Here is a 24,914-nt window from a genome sequence, read left to right as displayed (position 1 = left end):
TTAATCGTTCTGCACACTGAAGCGTGGAGATTTATTTTTTCCATTTATTCTTAATTGTACACTTTTAATGTCTTAGTGTCTCTTGGACCTTATTTCCCTTGTCGAGAAAATATCAAGCTAATAGGAGGGAAAAGCAATATTCGGCCTCCGCGCCCTGAACTCAATATGTGCCTCTTGCCCACAATGGTGGAAACCAGTAAGGTATGTTGGGATGCCAGGAAAATCATGTTTCTGTAGTACAAAGTAATTTAAAATTTCACCCCTGGCAGTTATGAGTAGATTAGACATAAGTGACCATTTTGTGGATCCTGAGAAGATTAGACTCATTTGGACTTTTTCCTTTTAGTGCTCTGAAATGTTGGTTGAATATTTGCAAAATCAACAATAAGCACAAGTAGTAAGTTTTTTTTCCCCTCAAAAATTACCTTAATAGTAAGCTATAGTGTTTGTCACTAGGCTAAATTATAACTGGGTCATATATCTAAATCTGAAAAGTCAAGTTAGGTACTTACTGTTTTTAAATTTGGCCATATAATCAATGACTTCTTATATTGCCCTTAAATTAGATTCCTTTGAAGTAAGCATAATATCACTGATTGATAGATTTATCATCATTTTTAGTCTGGTTCCTGTCCTCTAACACTTATTCTAAAATAATATCAGTTCTAAATTATAGAGACAAGGTACACTGACACAGGATAATTTATCTTAGTTTCAACATTTTTTTAAAACAGTTTTCCCCTTTATCTTTCTTTACCTATACTTCATTCACACTCTGCCTTGCCCACCATCCATTTATCTTAAGTATACTTGAAAAATTCTTACAAGATAAAATATTAAAAATAATTAACATTCTAGTAACCATTACAGAAATAATTTGAAATCTATTTCAAAAATCAAATTAAATTCATTCTTCTTGATGATATGGCTATAGAACTAAAGTGTCAAATTTTAAAATCCTACAGTAATTTTACTTTATTAAAGTATATAGAAATAATGGGTAATTTTAATTTATAGCATTTGCACACTGAAAATAAGATCTTAACATTACTAGAAATTTGGATTTTAAAACTAGGTTCTTATAGAATTTAAAGATTTAATCAGCTTTTTAGTTAAACTTATTACATTTGCACAAAATATGCTCTTTATTATACAATTTAAGTGCAACCATTTTATCATCTTTAACCTTCAGGGCAAAGATGACGTTTATGATCGTATGCTGCTAGACTACTTCTTTTCTTATCATCAATTCATCCATCTATTATGCCGAGTTGCAATCAACTGTGAAAAATTTACTGAAACATTAGTTAAGCTGAGTAAGTATAAAAGATGAGCAGTAAATTCCACTGAATTATTTTAAGCCCCTAGCCATTCAGGAAGGGGAGAAAAAATATGAGACAATCCTTTTTTTCTTTTTTAAAGTGAATGTTTAAAAATATTAATTAGTATTCTTGGGAACATTTTAATTTTTATTAAGAAAACACCAACTTACTGGTTTCCATTGAATAGTTCTGCTCAGAGTTTCAGCTGGCCTATAAAGGAGTGTGGAGTAGGGCTGATTGATCACTTTTGTTCATAGAAGCCCGAGTCCTCCACCATCTGCCCAGCAGAATTTGAAAACAAAAAAAAAACAAAACAAAAAAACTGCTCTGCTTAGGTAGGCAGGCTTAGAGGTGGACTTCCCCAGCCCTGGTCTCGAGGGTAAGATGAGATCTATAGTGCCAGCTGTGCTTTGGAGCTGGCAATGCCAAGAGCAAACTGAGTGGGCTTGCCAGTGTGAAGCAGAGGTGCATATGTGAGTAATTAGGAGGTAAGTCTCATGAAATAGATGAGTGAGAAGAATAGAAATTTGTAAAGGGAGAGTATAAGAAATAGAAAACAAAATCAGTAAACTATGTGAGGGAGAAAAAACTTGAGTATCTTGACAATAATATTGTCTCTACAAGGATGTGCCTGAGAGCTGCTTTCTTCAGGTGACTTTCTTCTAGCTGATAAGTCTTTAGAAGACATGTAGCTCTCCTCTAGGTTTCCCCTATTTCAGGACCTCCAGAGTTCCAGGCCTCTGTGTCCTCTTTCTTGACTTTGTTAGGGATGGCCCAGAATCCTCTCTGGTGTTATAGTTTTGTTTTAGAGGGTGAGAAGTGAAATACTCAGTGAAACCACCACTCAGATCAAGATATAGAATGTAACTATACAATAGAAGTCCCCCTTGTGCTCCCTCTCAATCATAACCCTCTCGCTCCCAAGGAAAAGGTTTTGGTCCATTCTAGGGAGGGAGTAGGACAAAAGATGTGGCCCTACCTTAGATTTCACAATCTAAGAAGAAGAAAGTGTTAACAGCTGTCAGGGATAATTCCTCTTCAGAAAAACCATCTTATTGGTAAGTGATTAGAGAGCATCTTCAGATTTGAAGGGTTGTTCCTTCCACCTGTTATATATGTGTGTGGCTGAAATGCCAAGATGTGGGGGATGAGGGTATGCTCAAATTGGCTGTTTTAGAATTATGCACTTGGAAAATGGCCAAAACCTAGCAGTGACCATAATCAAGTGTAAGAAAATATCCAGGAGTTCTAGTAGTACAGCCTTGCTCCCATATAAGGAAGGGGACTTATAAGATGCTGACTTTTTTCAAAGTTCTTGGTAATTTTATTCATATGATTTATACCGAAAGTCATGTAAGGAACTATTCTAGCGACTTGGACAGCTTTGACTAAATAATGTTCTACCTCTTTTGGATTGTCTTCCTTTGTCAACACAAATGCACACTTTCAGGAAAGTTAAACATGGAGCGGGAGGAAGGGAAATGATGTTCACCTAGCTGTCACATTAGCTGAATCAGCTTTCGTGATATTTTGTACTCAGATCACTCTTACAGCCGTGAAGCACTTGTCAGTGCTGTGTCATAGTGTGTAGTTCTGTATATTAGCATTGTTTTACAGAACTTTCTGCAAGGATGGAAATACTCTTTAACTGCACCACCATCCACAATATGATAGTCACTAGCTTAGCTATTTGTGAGTGTAGAGAACTTGAAATGTTACTAAGGAACTGAATTTTTAGTTTATTTTAAATTTAACCAAAAAGCCAAATGTGGCTAGTAGCACAGCACTAAATATAAACCAATACCTTCACAAATTGAGCAGGAAAAGAGATTTTTTTCTTGGTTATATCTTAGTATAGACAATTGGACATTATCTTGGATATGAGGTTAGACAAAGACCTAAAAAAATTCTGAAAAAGAATAATAATAAGAGGGAGTAGTGTTGCTGATTTGCAAAATACTTCCTAAAGGTACAGTAATTTATTTTACTTTTAGATTTTAATACATATATATAGATCACAACTCAATATCAAAAAAGTACACAAGATAACACTCAAAGATCTGTCCCCCACCATTTTTATTCATTTTTTGTTTATCCTTTTTTCTTTTTTGCAAATATAGGTGTATTTTCTCCCCTTTCTTACACAAAAGTAAACTATAATGATTAAAAACCATGTGGTACAGGTACAGAAATACATAAGCGGAACAGTGGACAAACAGCCCCAACAAACATAAGGATACATGAGGATCTGGTAGGTAATAAAGATGACATATCAAATTTGAGCATAGGTGGTATTGAGGTTAGCTTGCTGGGGACAAAATTCTTTAATATGTACTTTACTCCTTAGACCAAAATTAATTCTAGGAGGATTAAAAATTTTGAAATATTAAACAAAAACATGCAATCTTAGGAAATACCACTTCAAATACCTTGGGATTTGAAAGACCATGTTAAGCAGAATACAAAACCCAGAAACAATAAAATAAGAAGTTGAGGCCAGGCGCAGTGGCTCACACCTGTAATTCCAGCACTTTGGGAGGCTGAGGTAGAAGGATTGCTTATGGCCAGGAGTTAGGAGGCCAGCCTGGGCAACAAGAAAGACCCCATCTCTAAAAAAAATTTTTTTTTAATTAAAAAAAACAACTTGAACTTTTTTTAAACAAGTTAAACCATTTTTTTTTTTTTTACATTGACTACATAAAGATTTAAAATACCACATGGTGAAGAATGCTATAAATTGAATTAAAACAAACAGCTAGGCCGGGCGTGGTGGCTCACGCCTGTAATTCTAGCACTTTGGGAGGCTGAGGCGGGCGGTTTGCTCAAGGTCAGGAGTTCGAAACCAGCCTGAGCGAGACCTCGTCTCTACCAAAAATAGAAATAAATTAATTGACCAACTAAAAAAATATATATACAAAAAAAAAATTAGCCAGGCATGGTGGTGCATGCCTGTAGTCCCAGCTACTCGGGAGGCTGAGGCAGTAGGATCGCTGAGCCCCGGAGATTGAGGTTGCTGTGAGCCAGGCTGACGCCACGGCACTCACTCTAGCCTGGGCAACAAAGTGAAACTCTGTCTCAAAATAAAAAAAAAAACAGCTAGTGGGGAAAACGTTTGCATACTTAACAGGTAAATGGCTGACATTTCCAGTATACAAGAAGCTTTGTAGGATTTGGTAAGATCATGAGGAACACTAAGCAAAATCAGCAAAGGACATGAATAGGTAGTGCACATACACAAAAAGCACGTGTTTGGTAACCATATGAGAAGTTGCCCAGCCTCACTATTAAAGAAAGCTACTAATTTCTTTCTCTCTCTTTAAAAACAAACAAACAAAAAACTATGAGGTACATAAAGTTTAGATGATACCCATCCTTAAACATTTTGGGGAAAGAAAAGATCTTATAATGAATGGAGTGCTAGTCAGAGTCAATCTGGGGAGGCAGTTTATTTTTATCAATTATAATTTAGAATATTTGTGTCTTTGACCCAGCAATACTAGATCTAGGAATCCACCCTGCTCTACTTATAGAAGTGTACAACAATATACAGAGGATGTTTGTTTTCACTTTGTTTGGAATGGGTAAAAATTGGAAACAACCCAAAAATGTCTATTTGGAGCTTTAGTTAAGTAAACCATGGTTCACCTATATTATACAGGCTTCAAAACAAGATAGGAATGTTCCTTGAGTTACATGAAAAAAACTTTAATAACAGTATGCAGGTTATAACCAAATTCTTACAAACAAGGGGAAAATCACTTTTAGTACATGCACAGAAAAAAAAATAGCAGATTGTACTCTAACCGAATAAGAATGAACTTACGGGATGCTTTTATTTTCTTGGTTAAATATATCTGTAAGGCTTAAATTATTTATAATGATCATGCAGTGATTTTATAATTGGAAAAAAATTTTTAATGTAGAAAATTAGTACTACAAACCCTATAATCATACCTTTTTTTTAGATGCCATCCTTCACATGCAAAATCAATGATATGCTCAAATACACTAAATCTGTAGATTTCATCACTGTTTAAATTTTCATTTTCAGGGATAAATAAGGATCTGTCACCTTTATTATTTAACATTTAAAAAATATTGTTAATGCATTAATGAAAATAAATTTTGCAAGTAACACATGCCTAGAAAATCTAAAATCTGTAAAATTAAAAAAATTTTAGTATAATTGGCAAAAGAAAACATAAAAATTCAAATTATAGAACACACAGCTGTGATTCATGCATCCTCTCTTTGCCATATCAAAGTAGTGTGGACTGGGGAAATGACTGGTTAACTTCCCAAAAGCCTTCCTAGGGTGAATACACTTCAGACCAGTGCCAGGTGTCCAGTGCAGTCTGGAAGCCAGCTTTTACCAGCCCACCATCCATTTATGCTAGGCTAATACATAGTAATCACATTTAGGAAACACATTAATATCCCAAAGTTGGTTACTAGCTGGTTGATTTATAAAGAGGAGGAACTGGCTCAAGGATCTGAATAATCCATGGTGGAGCCATCAGATTTTTTCCAGTAACCTATATGAGTAGCCAGATAATCAACAGTGGGTTGCTTAGTGGGTGTGAAGTCAGAACATAGGGAATTAGACAAATCAAATGTGTACTTTTCTTAGGCTAAGATGTTGTGTGATGATTCACTCTCAGAGTAAAGCATTAGTCTTGGGCTTTCATCCATTGGCCTGGACAGTGGTTGGATGGGATTAAACACTCCTATAGAAAACTAGATAGTCATACTCAATTCATATAGGAGAAACCATATTAATAAATATCCATATGAAATAAGTTATCCTTACAGCAATCATGGAAGTACAAATAATCTGAAATATTATTTTACCTACAAAAGCAGTTTTTAAAAGTTTTTTTTAAAAACACACCCAGCAGTATTCTGCAGTATGTATAAGGTGTTACTAATGAGGGAAGGAAATATTTGGAACAGTTTTTTATTTTTGTATAATTAGTCCCTTCATGGGTGGGTTGGAACAGGTTATGGACCTTGTTGAGAATGCCTAAAGTCACAGGATGAAGAAAGATAAGTGGTAAGAAGTACAGATAAGTGGAACATGGGCATATGTTTTAGATATGCCTGTGCTGTTTACAGAGACAAAGCTTAGACACGTGCCTGAGAACTTTGGTGAGTGCATCTGCCTGTGCTTTGTGCCCAGTAAGTGAGATGCCCTAGAAAATATTGGAGGAAAAGGAATGTGTATAGTATGAGGGCATTGGCCTCTAACTTGAGTCACAGAACCAAAGGGCTCTTCATCCCCTGTGCTTTGCGAAGATGCTAGAAAGAAACGGAAACTCTCTTGCTCTAAAGAGATGGCCTTCCTTCCAAAGAAGGCGCAGATCTGAGAGGTAACAGGTGGGACTGTGAAAGAGGTGTCTTTAGCTCACCATGGGTGACACGGTGTTTTCCAGAGTGTACTACACAAGACGGTCCAGGGAAAATAATGTTTATATTAGTAAGTATGCATGGTTCTTACTATATTACAAACTAGTACATCAGATTGATGAATTGCTAGATGTTATATTGCCTAAGATAATGCTTGTGTAGTATTAGCCTCCTAAGTGAATCTAAGGAAAAGTATTAAGTAAACAGTAGTACAGGTGAATGGGCAGGTGTGATGGTGTGAAGAAAATAATGCAAGTGATACATGAATGACATGAAGTTGGAGAAACACTGATTATTGAAAAGATTATGGACTTTAGAATCAGATAAATGCAGAGTATCCTTAACTCTTAACTATATCACTTACTGGCTTCAGTATGAACCTGAGCAGATTATGTAATCTCTCAGAGCCTAATTTCTTCATCTAAAAAAAAAAAAGTGTAAAATAATACCTCCTAAAATTGCTGAGAAAATTTAATGTGATGATCCCACATACCTAACACAATAGATGCCAGTAAATGCTCTTTACTTATAACATAGAGATACTTACATGAGAATACCACTTGGAAGTGACTTTAGATAATAAAAGGTGTCCATGGTATTTTTTGTTGTGGTACTATTGGCTTTTTGGTAGTTGTGGGAAATAGACACAAGGATTGTTTTACATGGGGAAAAATACTTGAGAAATATATAGTATACAGTCTGCTTTCTCATGAGAGAATTTATGTTAGAGCAGCCTCTACTTTAGGGGTTGGTGGCAGACTCTTTACAAAGACACTATTTTAGACTTTGTAGGCCACAAGGTCTCTGTCATACTATTCTTTGGCTTTTTGATTTTTGACTTTTGGTTTGGTGTTTTTGGGGTTTTTTTTTACAATCTTTTAAAAATGTAAAAGCCATTCTTAGCCCACAGGACTATATAAAAACAGGGTCAGATTTGGCCCAAAGGCCATAGTTTGCCAACCCCTCCTCTAGTTTTATGGGTAATTATGACATGGGAGCATGGGTAGTAGAAACTCTCTTCCCTGTATCCACAGATTTGATGACATGTCCTTGTTTACTTATGTGTACCGTGATGTGGTGGGTAAATGCTGCCAACCCCAGCCAGATTAGGTTAGGATAAAGGACGTAGGTGATAGCATTTCCTTGGGTCTTCACAATGGGATTAAGTAATCTTGACAGAAAAATAAATACGCTTACCCATGAAAGGGGTCCTAGGTATGCTTCGTAGGTCAAGTGGCTAATAGGACTTGCCTGTGTATGATTTTCTCAAATCCTTGGTCTACTGTAACCTGCATACTGCCTGTTTTTGTATAACCAGAGGCTGGCTACTTGCTAGCTGAGAATAGGTTTCACATTTTTTTAAATTAAAAAAAAAAAATTTTAGTATTGAGTGACATGAAAATTACAAGATTCAAATTTCAGTTTTTATAAATAAAGCTTTATTGAAAGACAGCCACACCCATTCGTTTAGTGTTGTCTCTGGCTACTTTCACACTGTTTCAGCAGAGTTGACTAATTGCAACAGAGATCATGTGGCCACAAAACCTAAAATACTTACAGGAAATATTTATAGGAAAATAGTTACAGGAACAGTTTGCCTACTCCTGGTCTCATAATTTTTTCTTAACCAGAGGAGAATAGCTTGTATCATATTTCTCCTCCTCCACAATTTTACTTTCTCTAGGGTTGGTAAATTTAGGACTGTGGTATTACACCTTCTGTACCTTGAGAGGTAAGATGGCAGAGGGTAGAGGGCAAATCTCTTAAGAGGCATATTTGACTTCTGGAATAGCTAAGAAGAGGAGAGGTTAAAATCATAGAGGTTCCAAATAGGACTCTCTGGCATAGTGCCAAATGTGATCCATTCAGAAGACCCTGGGGACAAGGCTGGAAACTGGTAGACTCAGGACAATATTAACTTAAATGTACCACAAAGATAATTTTCCCTATTTTTGGAAAAACAAGGTAAAAGAGGAAGGAACAATATGTTTTCTAATCTTCCACATCTTATTTTTGACCTCTCCCCTCTTCTCCCCAAAGTCTAGCTGTTACATGACAATTATTTTAATATGCAGAGTGGCACCTTAATCTAAGAAAGATTTGGAGCCACTTGCAGTAACTTTTATTTAATTTTACCAGATAAAGTTGTAATAATCACAAAAGAATTGGTTTAAGCCTCAGATACTTCTGGGAATGAAGTGCAGGGTATAAATAAATTCATTCATATAAGTATCACATTCTAAATAATTGTACTGATTAAAACATTAGAATGAATTCTTCTCCTTTACATACTTTATGTATTTCTTTAAAACGTAGAAAATATGCATAGTTATGACTAGAAATAGCTAATATTGAACCTACAGAGTTTAGTATCTCAATAGTATAATTTGTAATTATAACCTATTCTGATTTCTTTTCAAATATTAGGTGTCCTAGTTGCCTATGAAGGTTTGCCACTTCATCTTGCACTGTTCCCCAAACTTTGGACTGAGCTATGCCAGACTCAGGTAAAGAAAATGAGTTTTAGATGATTTGGTCTTTCATCTCATCTTACCAAGTGGTCAATAATTTTAGGAATAATGGGTTGAAGATTAGCTGAAAATTGGGGATGTTTTAGAATCTTGATAGGTAAAAATGATTAAGGGAAATATTAGCTATTAGACATTGAGCATGTAGTTTTCCTTTGAGGTTTCTTTACTTCAGTGTATTTGTATCACAGACTATTTCAAATATGCAGGTTATATCTGAATTTCCCATTTATAGGTCAGTATCAACAGTTATGGGAAAAATCCCAAACAGGGAGATACTGGGGGAAGGCACACGCTGCTTCTAGCTTTTCCTTGTCTTCTTCCTGTCTTCCGCTGTCCGTCCCTTCCTCTTCTCTGCCATTCCAGAAGCTATAAAGCAGGAACCCAGTCAATAGTGTGTTCTTTAGCTCTTCCTGCTTTGTACATTTTCAAGAGTCTGATGCAATTGTTCTTAACAATCTCCTTGAAAACAAGAAAGACTACCCTTCCTACTTTAAGTGTCTAAGAGCCTACTCCTTAAAATGAAGTGGGCACATAAATAATGCTTGTTAAATTATAGAGAACTGGGAAGAGAGGAAGAGAAACCAGATCAGTCCTAAGGTTTGGCTCATTCCTCTGCTCAGGCCAAAAGGATTCTCACTCCCTTTAAACCCTGAAATAACTGTTGTTTTACTGCCTGGTTGTATTTGTGCTACCCCAGAGGAAGAAATGAGCTAACCTTCCCTAGGCACAAACCTTTACCCACATTATAGTTTCTGAAGTACTTTTGACTCTGGTGCAGCCTCCTATCCGAAGTAGCTCTCTGTATTTTACTAGATGTTCATCATACTATACTGTAGTGGTTATGTTTTATCTCCTTTTCCCAAAAGGTGAGTTCTTAAAGTATAGAGACCATATCTGAGTAATCTGTTTGCTGAAGAAATGTTACTGTTCTCTACAATAGTAATCTTTGAAAGGCTAGTATATGTTAACCTTAGCACAGTAGATCTTAGCTCACATGACTTAATACATAGTAGGCTTTCAGAAAATTACTTGTTGATTTTTGAGCCAAGTGGTCTGTCCTGTAAGTTAGAGATATTTCTTTTTCCCTCTCTGTTCCTGCTGTTGCTCTTTTCATTCTTCCTGGCTTGAGTACTTTTTTTGTTTCTGTGCTCTACCACCACCTGTTGCTTCCCTATTACATTATCTAGTTCTCCTTTGGCTGCTTTTCACAGAACTCGCCATCCCTGCAAATTTCCCTTAAAGCCAAACTATATAAGGCTTCCAAAGCTTCCAGCCCTGTAGAAGCAGCCATCTGTGCAAGAAGCAGAGGCTGTGGCTGATAGACTAAGGCAGATTTTCCCAGTATTAAGAATCTGAAGACCTGGGTCCGGGGTTCTATTTGATGCTTAATTTCTGTGACCTTGAGCAATTTACTCACTATAGTTGCTTAAAGTATGTACATGTACATATAATCTAAAATCTGTCCTATTTTTTAAAAAGGTCCTTTTTGTCATCCCTATAAACAACCTATGATTAAAACCACATTAATAATCTAGGGAGATTATTTGCGTAAAGACATACTACTTGTGTTTAAGAGCCACGACCATTTGAAAACTGGAAAACTAAATTTTAGTAAAATTGCTGTATATTGGGACCACTAATTCTGTGTGATAATGAATAAAAGGTTTATTTACCTTTGCAATGTTTATGGGGGGAAAAGGTATTTACCAAACAAATTATATTGCTAATGTGATTATAAAGTTTAAGCCAGTTTAGAGGGTAAATTTATTTTCTTAATATTTGTCTTTTCTCTACATGTGGTTACCTATTAATTATACCTTAATTGGTCCCCTGAAAACATTCTCATCCTATCATTTGTTGGCTATCTTTCCAGTCCTTGTTAATTCACTCAATACTGGATAATAAACCTGCATTTCTTTTAAGACATATTTATTCAGTTTTGCCATCAGTGTCTAACCCCAACACTTACTCCTATAGTCCAAATTAGTAATATTTTAACGTATTGGAAGAACAGCTGCTGTAACTAAAAGTTTAGCAGAGTTAGAAGTAGCTTTTAAAGTGGGATTTTTAATGACTTCTGATGTCCATCATATGCAATGTACAAGTACCCAGTCATTTCAGTGCTAAACCATCAGTGCTTCTTCTTCCCACTTTAGTCCGCTATGTCAAAAAATTGCATCAAGCTTTTGTGTGAAGATCCCGTTTTCGCAGAATATATTAAATGTATCCTAATGGATGAAAGAACTTTTTTAAACAACAACATTGTCTACACATTCATGACACATTTCCTTCTAAAGGTATGTGGTACTTTGGAAACTCGGTGTGTCGCTTCTAATTAGTTGATGCTTGTGTTTTCATTATGTTGGTCTCTTGGAGATTTTTTTTAAATGTTTTTTTTTTCAGGTTCAAAGTCAAGTGTTTTCTGAAGCAAACTGTGCCAATCTGATCAGCACCCTTATTACAAACCTGATAAATCAGTATCAGAACCTACAATCTGATTTCACCAACCGAGTTGAAATTTCCAAAGCAAGTGCTTCTTTAAATGGGGTAAGAACTACACAAAGAGGTGGCTTATATTTTAGAACTGTCCTTAAATCAACTCTGTATCTGGCTATCATGATTTCACTATAACTTTTACTATTCAAACCCTAAAAGTCACATATGAAAAAACCAAATTTTAAAAAATGTGTTCACCATCATGCCTTGTGTGTAGCACACAATTTGTCACCTTAGAAGACACAAGCTAATGTCATTAACTAGTAAGAGCAATAAGACCACTAAGAGATATTCCCTTTATCAGTTTTTTAGAAATTACTTGTGATGTTTCTAGCTCCTAAGTAACTGAAATAATTAATGATCTAGTGATTATAAAGGCAGTTAAAATTAGAGTTGTTTCATGTGGACTCCCAGGGCAGCCATGTGACAGAATGATGAAACACTCTGGAAATGTACTGTTCAGCTGCAGTCTCCCAAATAAGATGCTTACAAGCCAGAACAGATTACAAAGCTGAGCGAGGAAGACCTATTTGTGACTTCTACCAGAGTTTACCTTGAGAAACTGTAAATTATACTAATGAGACCTAAATTTCTCATGGTTCAAAGTTTATTTTTAAGATTTCTATGTAAATCTGCCTAAGTTCTATTACTGATACATATATTTTTTTCCTTTTCCATTTTCAGAAAATACTATTTGAGTCTTTGGTCTTACTTGTGGGCATAAAATAATGGTACTAGTGACTTAGAACTGATGAAATACAGTATATGATAATATTGGCTTTCTGGTTTTAGCATTCTTCTAAAAATGGTGGAGAAAACAGGGAATTTCTGGAGAAAACATCTGCATTTAACTGTAAACAGTTGTGTCAAAATGTGGGCTTTAAGATTTGAAATGTTCCTATCTGGGTTTTTGTAGGACCTGAGGGCCCTTGCTTTGCTCCTGTCAGTACACACTCCCAAACAGTTAAACCCAGCTCTAATTCCAACTCTGCAAGAGCTTTTAAGCAAATGCAGGGCGTGTCTGCAACAGAGAAACTCACTCCAAGAGCAAGAAGCCAAAGAAAGAAAAACTAAAGGTTAGTTTTATGTACTAATACCATTTAACAGTTCTATGTTCAATTGAACCTCTTAAATACAAATGCTAAAAACAAAATTGTCTTCCCACATCCATGGTCCCCTTCCAAGAAGTTTCAGTTTTGATGTTCGTTTTCACAGATGATGAAGGGGCAACTCCTGTTAAAAGAAGGCGTGTTAGCAGTGATGAGGAACACACTGTAGACAGCTGCATCAGTGACATGAAAACAGAAACCAGGGAGGTCCTGACCCCAACCAGCACTTCAGACAATGAGACAAGAGACTCCTCAATTATTGATCCAGGAACTGAACAAGATCTTCCTTCCCCTGAAAATAGTTCTGTTAAAGAATATCGAATGGAAGTTCCATCTTCGTTTTCAGAAGACATGTCAAGTATCAGGTCACAGCATGCAGAAGAACAGTCCAACAATGGTAGATTTGAAGACTGTAAAGAATTTAAAGACCTCCACTGTTCCAAGGATTCTACCCTCGCTGAGGAAGAATCCGAGTTCCCTTCTACTTCTCTCTCTGCAGTTCTGTCTGACTTAGCTGACTTGAGAAGCTGTGATGGTCAAGCTTTGCCCTCCCAGGACCCTGAGGCTGCTTTATCACTCAGTTGTGGCCATTCCAGAGGACTCTTTAGTCACATGCAGCAACACGACATTTTAGATACCCTGTGTAGGACCATTGAATCTACAATCCATGTGGTCTCAAGGATATCTGGCAAAGGAAACCAAGCTGCTTCTTGACATTAGGTGTAGCATGTCTACTTTTAAGTCCCCCCTTCCCCCCAAGCTGTTTGTATAAGTTTTGCTTATTTGTTTTTGTGCTTCAGTTTGTCCAGTGCTCTCTGCTTGAATGGCAAGATAGATTTATAGGCTTAATTCTTGGTCAGGCAGAACTCCAGATGAAAATACTTGCATCTTCAGTATACTTTCTAAAGGGCAATCAGATAATGGATATGTTTTATGTAATTAAGAGTTCACTGTAGTGGCTTTCATTTAATATGGCTGTCTGGGAGGAACAGGGTTCCCTGGCCCTGTACAATGTAATTTAAACTTACAGCATTTTTACTGTGTATAATATGGTGTCCTCTGTGCCAGTTTTGTACCTTATAATAGAGGCAGATTGCCTCCGATCGCTGTGGTTCTTATTATCAAAATTAAGTTTACTTGTATACGGAACAACCACAAGAAATTTGATTCTGTAAAGAATCCTCTTTAGCTGTGGCCTGGCAGTATATAAATGGTGCTTTATTTAACAGAATACCTGTGGAGGAAATAAAGCACACTTGATGTAAAAATAATTGTTTTATTTTTATTGACATGACTGATTGCTATTCTGTGCACTTAATTAAACTGATTGTGATGACTTTTCATTTGTTTACATACGTTGGTTGCTTCAGTCTAATGAGAAAACTGTGAATGGGGGGAAGCACTTCTTATCCATTATATTCTTTCATTAAAAGTGTTAATGGCAGTCCACAACAGTAACTTACCCCACAGACCTCTCTGTCCTCTCCACCCCAAAGTGCATAATCCCTGCAGGGCCAACCACAGGTGGCAGGGAGAGGTGGAACAGAATGCAGCCAACACGCCCTCACTTGAGCATGCTTCTGAATGCAAGATGCCACTGTTTTACTACCTAAGAGATACATACCTTAAAAACACTAAAATAAAGGTCAAGTACCAACATGCCATTTATTTTTTGTTCTCTTGAACTAAAACTATAGCTGAAAGCTTGGAAAATATCAACTATCTTCACTTAGGGACTTGATCTATTATCAGAGGAGTATCTATGAAAGGTGAGGTTATTAATACCAAATTTCAGGTTGCTTGCTACTTTTAATTCAATGTAGAGTCTAGTTATAGTGAAGAGTCAAACAATGGTTTATATTCTGAATAGGTTCATGGATTTCATCCAATATAAAATAAATTAAAGGGTTTTCTTTTTTAAAAGGGAGGATAGGGAAGAGGTAAACATTAACACTGTTTCTGCTTACAAAAAGTAATGCCCTTATAAAATCTTAACTAATTCAACCATTTAGGATGGTCAGTTGCAGTAAACCTTTTATTTCTTCAAAATGCTGCTTCTGCCAACAGAATTTCATGTTCTCTTCTTTACAGACCGGAACTCCTTTACAGTCCAATTGTAATTCCGTTTGCCCTAGAGTAGGCACAAAATTCAGTACAACTGTTGCATAGTGTTCTAGAAGAAAAACGGGAACCTTATTACTGCATTATAAAGAAAAATTTACCCAGGAAGAAAAACTCAGCTTTAGTGTTTTGGGATTTCTGCACTAATACCATACCTTCTGGCCAGTTCCTACATCTCCATTTCATGACGATCTTTTTGTTTGTTAACTGAAAATAAAGAAATTACACTGAAATTATCTTTTAAACTCTCCCACAATACAACATACAAAAAAGCCAAATCCTTTCAATAAAACCCCTAAGTACTAGAAGAATCAATGAACATCATAAATATTCCCACCTTCCAGTGCTATGCCAGCACCAATGATAACTGTCTTTATAGCCAAACTAGCAAAGTTACTACTGGTATGAAGAACAGAACTGATGTCCAGGGTGACGCAACAAAGACTCTAGTGACTTAGTGCTAAAAATAGCATGGACAGAAAGCAAGAGTAACCAAAGGAAGCATTAGCCTCAGCTTACGTCTGTAACCCTAAGTTACTTACCAACTCCATATATTCACCAGAGATGTTCCCATCAAACATCTGGAATTTCCCTCCCTTTTCAACTTCTAATACAGCAGGAGATTTAGAAAATTTTTGCACCAACTAACCAAAACATAAAATAGACATGTTATTCTACATGTTTCCACTTTTTTAATCCAAATATAAAAATTACTATGATTTAGGTTTTTTGATTTCCTGATCATACAGCTTTTACTTACAGAAAATAAAACACAAAAGCTTTCTCTTCCCAGAAGGAGAAAACTTCCATATATCCCCTAAATGCTGACATAGTCCAAAAATGCCCATCTTTACCCCCTCAATATTCAGAAGCCAGCCTCACAAATGTTCCCATCACCGCCATCCCAGACCCTTCAATCAAAAACTAGCTCCTCTTGTTTGTGGCCTATTTTCCCCCAATGTCAGCATTTAAGCTATTAGCTAAGGAGTTACTTACATCTTTCACAGTGAAGATACTGTACAGCTGCTCTACGGTTGCGTCAAACAGTTCCATCATGTGCAGAGCCACAGTAGGAATCTTTACACCCAGTGCTACTGGAGATGAGGCCTGAATCTCGAGAAAAGGAGAGGTTCCAAAGGATAATTAGCATACCAAGAGATAAAGCTGCTAGGACTTAATAAGTCAGTCTTCTCGATAAAACACCAAAAGGTCCCAAGTTCCGAACTACCCATTTGAGACACATGAAAGCCTTTTTAGTACCATCAATCCTGGTCTTTACTTGAGAAACAGAGCTCATTCCCATGAGCTCCTTAGCTCTGTTCCATTCCCAGGCTAAGAATGAACATCCCTAATCCTAGTTAGACACGCAAATATGGCCCTGAGGACATAGAGGTGAGCAGATGAAAGACAACTGCACTTATAGCTAAATAAAGGGTATCAATTACACACAAACACCTGTTCCTCAATTCTAAGCACAGGATCTAAAATCTCCCAATACCAAAGTCAGGAAAGAAGGTTCTTCCAATTTGGTATGTGAACCTCAAAGTCACCTGATTTTGTAATCTGTTGCCTACCATAGAACACTGCCTTTTGAGCAGTCTTGAATTAAGTGTTTATCCTACAAAAAGGCCTATTCATACATTCTCTTCCATCAAGAATGAAAGTCTCATTTTATCATTTCCATAACAAAATGGTCGATCTTAAAAACTCACACAGACCTGCAGATTTGTTCCTTGCCTAACAGAAAAGAAAAAAAAGAATAAAAGCAAAAGAAAATTATATTAAAAAAAAAAAACTCACACAGGACCCAAAGGTAGACTAATGCCCTCCTCACTATCCTTCACTTCCTATCATCATCAAAAGACTATGTGGAGCACTAATAAAAAAAAGCACTTCCTTTTCATCCTTTCTACAATTTTGGCCACCAAAGGTCATACCTGCGAGGTATTCTCACTCAGTTTCCTTTTAACAGTCAATTCCTGGGTTGCCATAGCTTTCGTTGGTAAAATCATTCCCATTGTAAATTCTATAAAGAAATGTGGGAAATGGTTTTAATAAAGACCTTTTTCCTTTTAAGCACAAAGAGTAAGGTAGAAAACCCAAAACAGAATGTAAGAAAATAAAAGAACAAACTTTTGTGAAAAGAATTCCTACAGCATTTTTTTTTTTTTTTGAGACAGAGTCTCACTTTGTTGCCCAGGCTAGAGTGAATGCCGTGGCATCAGCCTAGCTCACAGCAACCTCAAACTCCTGGGCTCAAGCGATCCTCCTGCCTCAGCCTCCTAAGTAGCTGGGACTACAGGCATGCGCCACCATGCCCAGCTAATTTTTTCTATATATATTAGTTGGCCAATTAATTTCTTCCTATTTATAGTAGAGACGGAGGTCTCGATTTTGCTCAGGCTGGTTTTGAACTCCTGACCTCGAGCAATCCGCCAACCTCGGCCTCCCAGAGTGCTAGGATTACAGGCGTTAGCCACCATGCCCGGCCCTTCCTATAGCATTTTGAAAATTTCAAGACCATTCCATGTTTTTAACATATAAAACTACTGATTAACATGAGTTCCACAAATGCCTTTTATTCTTTTTTCAAATGCCTCACTTTTATCAAGTTCTTGATAAAACAGCAAAATCTAAAAAAGTTCTTTTCCAAATAGCTAAGTTTCATGAGTACTAATAGCTTTGTGGCTCTCACCTACTGTCAAAACAGACACTTTCTCATGCCTTCACCACCATCTCACAAAGCTTATCCTCATACTATCCAAGCTTGTGAGCCAGCCACGTGTGGTCTCGTGGGAAGTGACAACCCCAGCTCATCTATGCCAATAACCAGATACTCAGGTAGCAGGGTCCAAGCATGAGGTGCAGAGATACAGGCCCTGCTGGCCATTTGCCTGGCTGATAACTTCTAACTGAAAAGGGAAAAAGACAATAACCTCACTTCCATGCAGTGTAGATTATCTAGGTAATCTCAACTACACCTATAATACCTGCAGTCACTTTCATTCATTCAATTCATTCATTCAACAAAGATTTATTAAGCACCTACTATGTGCCAGGCATTGTGCTAGATGCTGGAGATACAGCAGTGAACAAGACAGACACCTTCCATGCCCTCATGGAGCTTATAGTCTAGCAGGAAAACAGACATTAAACAAGTAATTACACAAATAACTGATTAAATAATTTTCATTCCAGAAAACTAGTATTAACAGTTCTGTAGGCAAAATGGTTCACGCTATGTACAATCCTGATAATCACTAATTATGGTCTTACCCATGACTAGCTCTCAACTTCCAGACCACAAATTTTTCTGCAGTACAAAGAGTTGCTTCTGGAGCCTTAGACATCAGACATCCCTAATCTGGGAATTCAGACCACAGGGCAGAGGATAACTTGGGTAAATAGAAAAGGGACCCTCTAGTTCACAAGGGATGCCTTCTTTACCCGTCTTAAGTGCCTTCAGGTAATCTCCAAGGGCCTCCCTGACCTTGGCGGTGCCTGCAGTTTTCATAAGATCCTTCAGTATATCCCCATCTCCTTTCTTTTTACTCACGTTCACCTACAAATCAGAAAAATACAAACCTAAGAAAAATCTGGTTTGCTGTATTTACAACGCTGGGCCATATGGATGAGAGAACTGTGATGAGAGGGGAGGAGAAGAAGTGGAGATGAGAGAGGTGACAGGTTTCCTTACACAGCAGGAGGGTGTCACCCAGAGTCCATGGAGGGGTCAGTCGCTACGTCTTGAATGGACGTCACAGACTCTGAACCCTTTCAATTGCATACAAAACTGTGTGTGTATGTGAACTACATTGCTGATGTGGTCCATGGCTTTTATCAGGGTCTAGAAACGTGCTGTCCAATACAGCAGCCACTACCGTACATCTGAGCACTTCAGATGCCAGCGGTCTGAACTGATATGTGCTGTAAGTATAAAACTGAATACACACCAGACTCTGAAAACTTAGTACAAAAAAAAGTCCAAGGCTGGACCTGAACTCCTAAGCTCAAGCAATCCTTCCGCCTCAGCCTCCAGAGTGGCTGTGACTAGAGGCATGTACCACCACACTGACTTTAACTTTTATGATACAGCTACTAGAAAAATTACAATTGCACATGTGGCTTGCACTACATTTATATGGGACAGCGCTGGTCTAGAACCCTGAAGCCACTGTAATTAGGTAAAATAAGTTCCCAAATAACCTGGCCTCGAGCAACCTTTTTTGGCAGGGAGAATTGGGAACGGGAGAAGAAGAGTAAAAGACAGAGAGAGGCAGAGGGAAAGAGGAAGAGAGGGAATAAGGGAAAGATGGGAGAGGGAAGCATCAGAGGGACCTGCGGATGCCTCTACCAGTCTCAGAAGGAAAAGGGGGGTTGATTTGAAATCATTTAGTGTCTGGATGATTCAGTTGAGCTATACCTGATCCCAGGCCCCAGTTCGAATCCGAGGAGTTTGCTCTGTAATGCTACTGAGGGATTAAATCTAAAACCCAGTTTAACGTGCTGTGGAAAGCTGCTCAGCTGACGGATGTAGAGACCGCGAAGTGCCAGTCCCTGAGAAGAGCTACGACACAGCGGGAGATCCGTCTCAGAGCCCGCACCTTCCCGGCATTTTATGACCTTCAATAAAGGCGTGTCAAAGACACGCTGCTCAGTAGGATTTAGTTCTATCATTGAAAAGCCTTCTTCACATTAAATACATTCACAAATCAAAAAAAAACTCTTTGTGAGACTATCTTAGTTTGGAAAATACAGCTACTGCACGAACGATCCCGCCCTCAGAACGCAGCTTTCCGCCCGGTTAGAGGGCGCTAGCTACAAGCCAGGCACGGGAGTCACTCCAGGGTCTATCCCTCGAAAGAACTAGGAGAGCAGGTCAAAAGCGGCACATCCTAACCAGGTAAGTTTAAAAAAAACCCTTGAGTCATAACCAAGGGCGATCGCAGCTGAAGGCTACAGATCTTCACTGTTAAGGGGAAACAGCAAAGGTGCAGGGAGAGAGAAACAAACTCACATTCCGCGAGCCGTGCCAGCTGCCGGAGCTTTACCGTGCACGCACCGTCACGTGTGGCCCGGTAACACCCCCGGAAGGCGAGGCGGCTTTGGAGGGTGCGGCCCTTACCCTTCGTCGTCCCCATTCCAGCTCCACACGCCATGCTGCCCCCACAGGAAAGCAATCCCCGGCACACAAGCCCCCGCAATTCACCAAGGCTACCACACCGAATCACGCAGGCTGATAAACGTTTTTTCAAACGCACAGTGTCTACAGCAGAAGCTGCAATGGAAAAAAAAGAACAAAACTCCAGCAGTACCTCAGTGTCATCTACTTCATTTTCCTCAGAAAGACTGGGTATTTCAATCAATCCCTTGTGCTTCCCGCCAGATTCTTTAACGACACCTAAAATGAACACAGTGAGTTCTGCAATTAAAAAGTAGTAACTGGTTTTCTGCAAAACTGCCCCACCTGACAGCCCACCCGCCTCCCTCACCGGCCACTACTCGACCCTGCCCCGAGCCCGTGGGAGGTGGGGCCGGCGCCCTGAGGGAGGCTCGGGGTCCATAACCATGTTTCTCTTCCTGTCCTGCAGTTTTCCCACCTGGTCAAAGCAGGACAAAGGGCTCTCTTGAGGGGGAGAAGAAATCACAGAAGGGCTGGGAGAACAGAAGGGACAGTGAGTGCAGGTCATGGAGAGCCTGAGAGGAGGGAGGCTGGGGCTGGGAGGTCCCATGAGGACTCCATGCAGCTGGATTTCAAGACTACAGTGCTGGCTCCTCCCTGACGGGTCCCACCTGCCACCTCTGGGACTGGATGCTGGAAAAGGCCTGGCAGTGGCTGGGTCTATCTTGCAAAGGGGCTGGCTGCTGCTTTGAGCCAAAGAAGACTGAAGAGACCCAGACCATACACGAGGTTCCCCAGGGCCCGAGAGCACTGTCTTGGGGAAGGGTGGGGAACCAGCCGGGGGGTGGGGGGGCAAACTCCCAGCTTGAGGGTCCTGTTCCCAGGGAAAAAGGACTGCTTTCCACACCTGCTCAACAACTCCCTGGACTCCGGCTGGGCTCACGCTAGTAAGCGAGCCACGAGGGCAGAGGCTCGAGGACAGCTAACTGGACTGCTCTCTAACACAAGCTCTCAAGAGAGGACCTGAACTCTGGGCTGAGGCCCAAACCTTTACATAGCACAGCCCTCCAGGACCAGATCTCTCCCCTCCTACGCCTCCTCTCCGTGTCTCCACATCCTTGCTTACGCAGCAAGTATTTACTGAGCACGTACTGTCTGCCCAGCCAGGGACTAGGCACCACCAGAAAATTTAACCAAAATATCCAAGAACTGGAAACAACCAAAACACCAATGGAAGAACAAAATGTGGTATACCTACACGGTGGAACATCAGTCAGCTATAAAAAGGAATGAAGCACTGAAACATACTGTATGATTCCATTTACATGAAATGTCCAGAGGCAAATCCACACAGTCAGAAAGCAGATTAATGGGTGCCAGGGGCCTGCAGAAGAGGGCAATGGGGAGTGACTGCTAACGAGTACAGGATTTCTTTCTGGAGTGATGGTTATACGACTTGGTAAATATACTGCAAAACACTGAATTATACACTTTAAATGGATGAACTGTAGGGTATGTGAATTATATCTCAAAGAGCTGTTCCTTTTTTTTTTTTTTTCTGAGACAGAGTCTCGCTTTGTTGCCTAGGCTAGAGTGAGTGCCGTGGCATCAGCCTAGCTCACAGCAACCTCAAACTCCTGGGCTCAAGCAATCCTACTGCCTCAGCCTCCCAAGTGGCTGGGACTACAGGCATGCGCCACCATGCCCGGCTAATTTTTTCTATATATATTAGTTGGCCAATTAATTTCTTTCTATTTATAGTAGAGACGGGGTCTCGCTCTTGCTCAGGCTGGTTTCGAACTCCTGACCTCGAGCAATCCGCCCGCCTCGGCCTCCCAGAGAGCTAGGATTACAGGCGTGAGCCACCGCGCCCGGCCTGTTCCTTTTTTTAATCCCTGCCCTGGTAAAAGTGGGGATGAGCAAGTAGCAGGCCAGTAAGTGCAAGGTTTACATAAGCACATACAGTATACCCAGTGTCAGTGATTTGGGGAAAAGGCAGGGAAGGGGGCCCATATGGGGGTCAGCAACATTTCCAGAATGGAGAAAGACAACAGGCCTGAAAGAGGCAGGCAGCTGTCAGGGGAAGAGCACTCCAGGCAGCAACTCAGCCCAGCGGACAGCACTGAGCTGTCCGCAGCTGAGTGCAAGGAGGAAGGCACCACCAGGTGTGGTCAGAGCAAACACCTGGGGAACTACTGACACCAACTCAGGAGCCAGTCAGCTCCCGGCCCACAGCAGGACTTCTGAAACTACACACTGAATGCATTCATAACAAAATGACTCTGCCCCAAGGCTGCCTCCTGCCCCACCGGTCCCCAGCCCCCACTTACCTTTCCAGCCCAGTCTGATGTTCCACTCATAGAAGAAAATCAGCTTTCCCTTGCGGCTGCTGCAGGAAGCCTCACCTTCCACTTGCTTCAGCTCACTGACCTCGCAGCGGCCGGCCTCGTTCTCCACAGCGATGCCCACCAGGAGCTCCCGGAGCCTCCCTTTGGACCAGCTGGTGGCGTCCCGCTCTGTCCTGCCAGGACAGAAGGGCACAGTGGTGAATGGAGGCCCCAGCCTGGGTGCTAGGGTGATGTCCAGGCCAAGCCCAGCCCCATCAACCTGGGGAGACCTGTCACCAACTTACAAATGTGCTTCTCACACCTGCTTTCTACCAAATATCTTTGAACCCTTCTGCTCTGTTCCTTAAAATAGTATTATCCACTAAGTAAAGTAGTATTGTGTTCTAAAAACACTGGCTTAAGGCCGGGCGCGGTGGCTCACGCCTGTAATGCTAGCACTCTGGGAGGCCGAGGCTGGCGGATTGGTTGAGGTCAGGAGTTCACAACCAGCCTGAGCAAGAGCAAGACCCCATCTCTACTATAAATAGAAAGAAATTAATTGGCCAACTAAAAATATATAGAAAAAAATAGCCGGACATGGTGGCACATGCCTGTAGTCCCAGCTACTTGGGAGGCTGAGGCAGCAGGATTGCTTAAGCCCAGGAGTTTGAGGTTGCTGTGAGCTAGGCTGACGCCAAGGCACTCACACTAGCCTGGGCAACAAAGGGAGACTCTGTCTCAAAAATAAAAAAACAAACAAAAAAAAACACTGGCTTATCCTGGGGAGGAGGGTCTAGCAATCTCACCCATTGGAAATTAATGGGGAAAGCCTGAGCCAGATGAAAAGGTAGTAGTAACTGAAATAATCAGAATCACAATGCTATCTGGTGTTTTCACATGTACATTATCTCATGCAATCTTCCTAAAACAATAAGCCCATTTTAAGGAAAAGAGAGGAGCAGAGGCCAGGCCTCTTCCAGTCCTGCCCAGTCATGCCCCTCAGGCCTCCCAGGCTGCCGCTCTGCCCTGGGGACACGCCTCAGCATCGCCTCCAAGGCCTGGAGGTGCCAGAGCCCTGAAGGCCACAGGGGCAGGACAGAGGGCTTCCCTCCTTCCTTTCCTGAAGCCCTGCCAGGGCCAGAGAGAGGGAGGCAGACACCAGCCCACTACAGAAAAGGAAGAGGAGGACGCGTAACGTGTTCAAACTCACAGAAGGCCCAGCTCACGGGAGGCCCACCGGACTAGGTGCAAAGTTGAGATCCAAATTCCTACTCTGTCCACTACACACCAAGTCACCCCCACACACACACACTCCCCGGCTCCCTCTGAACTCCCAGAAACATCCAGAGGACTGAGGATGGGCGGGGTAGGGAAGACCCTAAGGCCACACACACTGTCAAAGTTGCACAGGCGTGCCAGGAGTCCTCCTGGGGCCCCGCTCAACTTCCCAAAGAGGAAACTGCAGCTTCCAGCGCCCGGGCAGGGGCGCAGAGAGGCTCCGGACGAGCCCCTCCAGCGCCGGGGAGGGGGGCGAGTCCCCGCGCCTGTGCGGCGGCGCCGCCCCGCCCCGCCCGAGCGCCCCCGGGCCGCACGGGGCGCCGGCAGTTCGTGGCCCCGCGCGACCGGGCCGGGGGCAGGAGGCCCGCGAGGCGCGCGCGCCGCCGGCCGCACCAGTGCCAGTTGTTCACGTTGGTGCCGTCCTCCCGCTCCTCCACGATCCAGCGCGGGTCTCCCTGGCCCCACTTGGCCATGGCTGCGCGGGCGCGGAACAAGGAAGGGCCGTGGCCACGGCGTTTCCGGCCTGCGAGCCCGGGAGCGGCGCGTTCCCAGCGCCCAGAAAGTGCCAGAAGTCCCCGCCCCCGGCCCGCCCCGCTCGCTCGGCCGCGCAGCGCCAGGAGGGGCCGCGGCCGGGGCCGCGGGGCGGGGCCGGCGGGGCGGGGACGGAGACGGGGAGGAGGAGCATGGGGGCCGGCTGCGCGCCTCTCCAGTACGGCCCGGCCACCCGCAAGGGTTCGTTACTGTCGCTGCAGTGACTGTTTCGGATGCCGGGAAGCAGGGCGGCGAGTGAGGGCCGCCCGAGGGCTGCACGGGCCGTGCACGCAGGGAGCGGCTTGGCCTCTGGCGGCGCGGTTGTCCTCAGTGAACCTGGCGCTCGGGGCCGCGACCTGGCACAGCCAGGCCTCTGAGGCCGGCGCGCCCGCGTGCCACGCGCTCTCCGCCGTGCGCGCTCCCTGCACGCCGCGGTGGGTTTTGTCCCCGAGATCTGCGGAGTTGGCGCACTGCGGCCCTCCCGTGGTCGCCGCGTCCCTGACTTTTCCAGCACGTGGTCGAGGAGCGCGAGTTACCAAGGCCCCCGGACAGTTCAGGAATATTTGTGTTTGATTCATGCAGTGGTCCTGTAGAGATAACGAAAGAATGTGATTGCAAGCTTCATGCATGTCACAGTAATGAAGTGGCCCTTGATGATTCCTTCCATGAGT

The 24,914-nt window shown here is 41.5% G+C and overlaps 2 protein-coding genes across 6 annotated transcripts in view; one reads left to right on the top strand and one right to left on the bottom strand.

Annotated features, from left to right (window-relative positions):
* The window catches only part of USP34 (ubiquitin specific peptidase 34), a 225,921-nt gene extending 211,714 nt beyond the window's left edge, over positions 1-14,207 (top strand). For 2 of the 3 annotated variants that reach the window (XM_012764850.3, XM_076000816.1), the window contains 7 exons: positions 77-201; positions 1,193-1,316; positions 9,156-9,235; positions 11,416-11,556; positions 11,663-11,806; positions 12,672-12,831; positions 12,971-14,207. In XM_012764850.3, the coding sequence (XP_012620304.1) occupies positions 77-201; positions 1,193-1,316; positions 9,156-9,235; positions 11,416-11,556; positions 11,663-11,806; positions 12,672-12,831; positions 12,971-13,578 (1,382 nt within the window). In that variant the 3' untranslated portion in view covers positions 13,579-14,207. The remainder of the gene's footprint in view (positions 1-76; positions 202-1,192; positions 1,317-9,155; positions 9,236-11,415; positions 11,557-11,662; positions 11,807-12,671; positions 12,832-12,970) is intronic. The other variant, XM_076000817.1, reaches the window with a different exon arrangement.
* On the bottom strand, positions 12,821-24,291 carry AHSA2 (Putative activator of 90 kDa heat shock protein ATPase homolog 2). Of its 3 annotated transcripts, none has more exons than XM_012764853.2 (9): positions 24,106-24,291; positions 22,438-22,628; positions 20,301-20,386; positions 18,433-18,547; positions 16,923-17,011; positions 15,982-16,098; positions 15,528-15,629; positions 15,141-15,192; positions 12,821-15,037 (listed from the first exon to the last, which is right to left on the bottom strand). In XM_012764853.2, exons 1-9 carry the CDS (start codon positions 24,183-24,185, stop codon positions 14,865-14,867), a joined length of 1,005 nt encoding a protein of 334 aa, XP_012620307.2. In that variant the 5' UTR covers positions 24,186-24,291; the 3' UTR covers positions 12,821-14,864. The 3 variants fall into 3 exon arrangements, with proteins under 3 accessions (XP_012620307.2, XP_012620308.2, XP_012620312.1); XM_012764854.2 differs by having other exon boundaries at positions 15,982-16,092; XM_012764858.2 differs by lacking the exon at positions 24,106-24,291 and adding an exon at positions 23,645-23,819.
* Positions 24,292-24,914: the final 623 nt, after the last annotated feature.

The sequence above is a fragment of the Microcebus murinus genome, chromosome 3, assembly GCF_040939455.1.
Source record: "Microcebus murinus isolate Inina chromosome 3, M.murinus_Inina_mat1.0, whole genome shotgun sequence".
NCBI classification, from domain to species: Eukaryota; Metazoa; Chordata; class Mammalia; order Primates; family Cheirogaleidae; genus Microcebus; species Microcebus murinus.
Note: the sequence above shows the minus strand (reverse complement) of the source record. Positions and strands in the feature narration are given on the sequence as shown.

Excerpts from the sequence above, each read along its gene's own strand:
- AHSA2 (XM_012764853.2), bottom strand. The coding sequence starts at position 24,185 with ATGGCCAAGTGGGGCCAGGGAGACCCGCGCTGGATCGTGGAGGAGCGG. Across the intron at positions 17,012-18,432 it reads CCTGAAGGCACTTAAGACGG|AATTTACAATGGGAATGATT; the intron begins GTAAAGAAGGCA and ends ATTTCTTTATAG. Across the intron at positions 15,630-15,981 it reads GTATCTTCACTGTGAAAGAT|TTGGTGCAAAAATTTTCTAA; the intron begins GTAAGTAACTCC and ends TGTTTTGGTTAG.